General features: G+C 29.0%; 1 protein-coding gene across 1 annotated transcript in view; it reads left to right on the top strand.

The window, feature by feature from the left end:
* The window catches only part of LOC105449775, a 1,579-nt gene extending 444 nt beyond the window's left edge, over positions 1-1,135 (top strand). The window contains exon 2 of the mRNA XM_011689159.1: positions 690-1,135. Within this exon, the coding sequence (XP_011687461.1) occupies positions 690-1,135 (446 nt within the window). The remainder of the gene's footprint in view (positions 1-689) is intronic.
* The last annotated feature ends 4,410 nt before the right edge of the window (positions 1,136-5,545 follow it).

Here is a 5,545-nt window from a genome sequence, read left to right as displayed (position 1 = left end):
TGCGCACGTGCTAGCGAATATTCTTACTTTCGCTGCTAATCTGTTTGAGAGGTACGCTCACCTCGAATTCACGACACTCCCGTCGAGTATTGGAGACACGCTCGCCTCCGATAATACGTAAGAGCACGTTCCCCTTTTCTTCATTTGTCAAACGCTGCGACCGAATTGCGGAGCACGCACGCACCCGTCCTTATCGTCTCGCTTCTCTAACGGTACTCTCTACTCGAATCTTTTCATATCGCGAACTCATTATTCCCGGTTATCAGCGCCCTCCCGGCCTATATGCCGGTGCGTGTACTTCGGGAGTAATCGATTATCGATCTAGCCGAAATATCGACATCGAGTACACTTAGGTATTCTATAGGATCTTACATAATTCTCATTATGTGATATGATTTTCTCATGTTTATTTTAACGTAATTCGAAGGATAGTAACTCGTCAGGTAATAGTTTGAATCCAAAGACATACAAAAAAATGGATAACAAATTACGTGTTAAAAAATCGCGGGCATTGAAAATAGCATGCATTGCAGAAATTGAACAAATTAAAACTATGAGTTTAACTAATTTGCAAGTTACAAACACAAATAATTATCGTGGTAAGTATATTTTCAAAATAAAATTCATATAATATAAATTCTTAAGATTTATACATATATACATATATAAAGATTAAATTGTTTTTACAGAGAATAACAAATGTCATGATATAACACACGAACACATCATTGAATTTGATAACGAACTTGATTTTGTGCAAAATAGTGTGATTGCAAATAATACTTGTGACGATCCTACACGTTTCTTGACTGAGGACATTGAAACAGCAGATACAGAATCGTTAAAAATTAAAGAATATTCTACAGTTGATGAATTACGTCGTTGGGCAGTTAAATGTAACATTAAACATAATCATCTAGATAAACTTTTAAGCATATTGAGAAAAGATTTAATACCTGATTTACCGAAATCTTCACAAACTTTTCTCGAAACATCAAAGGCTACATACAAAATAATAAACATGGAAGATCACAATTCCATGTACCCAAATAGACAATTTGTTTACTTCGGTATAAAAACGGGCTTAAAACAAAAAATCAATAAAGAATTTAGCCAAAATATTATTCAGCTTTAAATTAACGTAGATGGTATGCCTATATCTTCTTCTGGAAACAAATCTTTTTAGCCAATCTTATGTAAAATACATTATTGTCCAGATATATATAAACCATTTATTGTTGCCATCTATTATGGACAAAGTAAACCGAAAGATTTGAATAAATATCTCGAATCATTTATTGCTGAAATTAATAATTTACAGCAACATGGAGTTTGTATAGAAAATCGGAATTATAAAGTCCAATTATTAACATTTATCTCAGACACTCCAGCCCGAGCTTTTTTAAAATGTACTAAAGGGCATGGCGGGTATAATGCTTGCGAACGGTGCACAATTCCTGGAAATATAATTAAAATAAAAACATCTTCCAAAGTAATTTATCCTGCTTTGGAGTGTCCAAAACGTACAAAAGTATCATTTTTAACACAAGAAGATCGTGGTCATCACATCGGTATTTCGCCTCTCATTAACATAATCCCTGAAATAGATTTTGTAAAAATGTTTGTTTTAGATCCCATGCATCTGTTTTTTAATGGGATTATGAAAAAATTAATAGATTTATGGATGAAGGGTCCATTAGCTGCTAAACTAACTCGACAACAAAAAATAGAAATTTCAGACAAACTTTTGCATTTTACCGCTTATATTCCTACTGAATTTCAACGAAAACCGAGAACAATTTTTGAATATCAAAAATGGAAAGCAACTGAATTCCGATTTTTTTTATTATACTGTGGTCCGATTGTCTTAAAAGATATTCTTTCATCGAAAATATATGATCACTTTTTATTACTTCATGTTGCATGTAGAATATTATTTAGTAATGAGCTCGCTCTAATTTATAACGCAAAGGCCAAAAATTTTTCGAAGTTTTTGTTAAGGCTATGCCACATTTTTATGAATCGCAATCTCAAGTCATAAATGTGCATAATTTATTGCATGTGGCTGACGACGTGACAAATTTCAATTGTTCTCTAAGTAAAATTAATTGTTTCCCATTTGAAAATGTACTACTTGGAGAAATTAAACGTGTTATTCGTACATCCAACAAACTATTAGCGCAAGTATGTCGTCGATTATATGAACAAAATGTAATAATGGATAAAAAATGCACGCATAATTGATAATAAAATACTTAAAAGCATAGTTCAAGATAACAAAATTTGCGTCCAAAAAGTTATATGGAATGGTCTCACAATTACAACTAAACGGCAAGATAATATGGTACTTTTAAATAATGGTTCAATCATGGAAATATTTTCTATGTACAATGATAAGTTTGATACATCTCTTTCAAATATTGTGATCAAGGGTAAAATCTGGACAGAAACAAAATCGATATACAAATATCCATGCAAATCAAGTTTTGTAAATATGTGGCGTCTTCCTGCAATATCCCATGTTGCGTCTTATCGCGTCTTATATTGATTTGAATGTTCCACGTATAAATTTTTATTTATGGTACTGTGCGATCTAGTGAATGCGGATCCTGCGACATCTACCCTAGGCGCGGGGTCCTATTAATATTGCGTTTTTTTGTTTTTTTCTCACCGCCAAAAGTATCAGTATCACGCAGAGAGTCGTTGCGGCAGGACGTAATAAAGCATTTTCGAAAGTGAATTAAGTTGTATCATCATTTGTTAGAAATAGCGTTCACATACGCACGCGACACAGTTTCGCAGAAGAATTATCAAAGGATTCCTCACAACATCCCAAGTTACTGGTACATATTTGTTAACATGCGTGTCTAATAAATTAGTTCGACTTGAACTTCCGTTTAACAATAAATTACGTAAGCAAAGTATATTCGTCATATCTTTTCTTCATTAATAAGACTTTCAAGATATAAATTTGTCTTTGTTATATATTGTTTATATATTCAATATCTATGTATCTCAAAATTAAATTTATTTTATATAATATAATAAAAAGTGAAACAAATGAGATGTTTCTTAGTAGTAATTAAATTATCTATTTGTTATTATCAGCGCAATACTAAATTTTTTTTACTTGTAAGTTAACATTATATATATAAATTATTTATTTTAAAAATGCGATTAATGAGTCTTTAGAAAAACTTTAATTAATTATTATATACTTGTTTGTATCAAAGCCTGCATTTCCAAATTAAGATAATATTAATATTTTTGTTATGATTTTATTAAATCAGCACTAATAAAGATTTGTTTATGCAGTATACTTAAAAAATAATCTAATTAGACTTATTTAACAACCTCATGTTAATTTCTCACATAAACTATTTAATTATAGGAAATAATATAATATTATAAAATCTTCTCATCTGAGATTTTAATGATATATATATTATTTTGACTTTGAAAGATTGTTAAAAAATGCTTTAACATTATTAAAACATTCTTTTTTAAAAATCCGTGTTAAGGCCTAATGAGTTAAACATTTTGAGAATTTACATATTCTTTAAATTACATAAAATATTAATAATATATGATAAGGCTTCGATTTGATAACAGTAAGATATCCTTTTTTATGGCATCCTTATATTGTCCTTACCAGGGCCAATAGCTCCATGACACTTACATTTTTAATATCATAATATTAATGAAATTTAATAAGGTCCCGGTTTGATAACAATAAAGTATCCTTTTTTATGGCATCCTTATATTGTCCTTACAGGGGCCAATAGCTCCATGACACTAATAATTTTAATCATGTAATATTAATGAAATTTAATAAGGCCTCGGTTTGATGACAGTAAAGTATCCTTATTATGGCATCCTTATATTGTCCTTATCAGGGCCAATACCTCCATGACACTAACAATTTTAATTATGTAATATTAATGACATTTAATAAGGTCCCGGTTTGATGACAGTAAAGTATCCTTTTTTATGGCATCCTTATATTGTCCTTACCAGGGCCAATAGCTCCATGACACTTACATTTTTAATATCATATAATATTAATGAAATTTAATAAGGTCCCGGTTTGATAACGATAAAGTATCCTTTTTTATGGCATCCTTATATTGTCCTTACAGGGGCCAATAGCTCCATGACACTAATAGTTTTAATCATGTAATATTAATGAAATTTAATAAGGCCTCGGTTTGATGACAGTAAAGTATCCTTATTATGGCATCCTTATATTGTCCTTATCAGGGCCAATAGCTTCATGATATTGGCCCTAACAATTTTCTACACGGGTACTGTTTTATTATCAAGCAAAATATCCGATATAAGTGCTGAAGAATGGGAAAATACAGAAGTCGAATCTGATATTTCCCATAAAAGCAGCGATTTGGAGTTAGAATCTTTTGTACCTACAAAAATTGTAAAGAAAAAAATAACAGATGGTATTTATTAATTATTTGTGAATAAATTTGTTGAAATCTTAATTTAATTAAAATCTTAAATTTTAAATTTATAACTATTACTTTGTAGATAGTGTTTCAAGCAGTTCAGATGAATCACCCAGCGTTTTCAGGAATAAAAAAAATTTTCCCACGGCACGTTTAAATAAAGAAAATGACAAACGCAAAAAAATTAATCAAAACACAGAAAAAAGTGTAAATACTTTTGAATATTTAAAATCACGCAAAAGACAAATAGAAAATAGTGGTGAGTGATATTTTTCTAATAAATATTTGAGATTAATTTTTATATCTATCCGTGAAAATTTTGTTTTACTATATATATAAAATATAAATAAATAAAAATAATAAAATAAATAAATAATAAATAATAATTAATAAATAAAAATAAACAGTTGCTGTAAATTCTTCATTCTAAAATTCCACGACTTTTCCCTGACTTTCAATAATATTAAAAAATTTTTTATGTTTGTTTGATTTGAAAACTATTTAAAAATCATTAAATATTTTGTTGAGCAATTTAACATAGCAATGTAAATTACTATTACTGTTGTTGACATTGCTTGAACTTAATTGTTAAGTTGTTAGTATTCCTTTATCTTTTTCTTTTATATGTATATGCGTACAATTCTTTTCCTCTGCTTACAATACAAAAAACATGTAAATATCGATTCTTTTTGATAAAAGCTAAATCTTGTTTATTGGAATCTCCGATTTGCTATTATACAAAGATTTACAAACTTGAAAGAACTATAAAAATATAAAGTCAATTTTAATTTTATTAATTTATTCACAAGTTTTTCCCTGATTTCAAGTTTTGTGGCAACCCTGATAAAATAACTTAATAGATATTCACGTGACATAACTCTTTTCGTTATAAATTGATTAGTTATATCAATTATATGCGATAGGTGAAAATTCTTCAAGTATACGTACAAATGATTGTAATACAGAATTTACTGAAGTTGTTGCCAATGCCTGCTATGAGGAAGTCAAAATATTATTACACAAAAAAATGGATAATATAAAAAAAGTATTTTATACGATATAAGAAAGGGTTTTGAAGAATTAAA

The sequence above is a fragment of the Wasmannia auropunctata genome, unplaced genomic scaffold (assembly GCF_000956235.1).
Source record: "Wasmannia auropunctata unplaced genomic scaffold, wasmannia.A_1.0 LD336074.1, whole genome shotgun sequence".
Taxonomy (NCBI): Eukaryota; Metazoa; Arthropoda; class Insecta; order Hymenoptera; family Formicidae; genus Wasmannia; species Wasmannia auropunctata.
The sequence above is the reverse complement of the archived record's forward strand: the minus strand, read 5'-3'. Positions and strand labels throughout refer to the sequence as shown.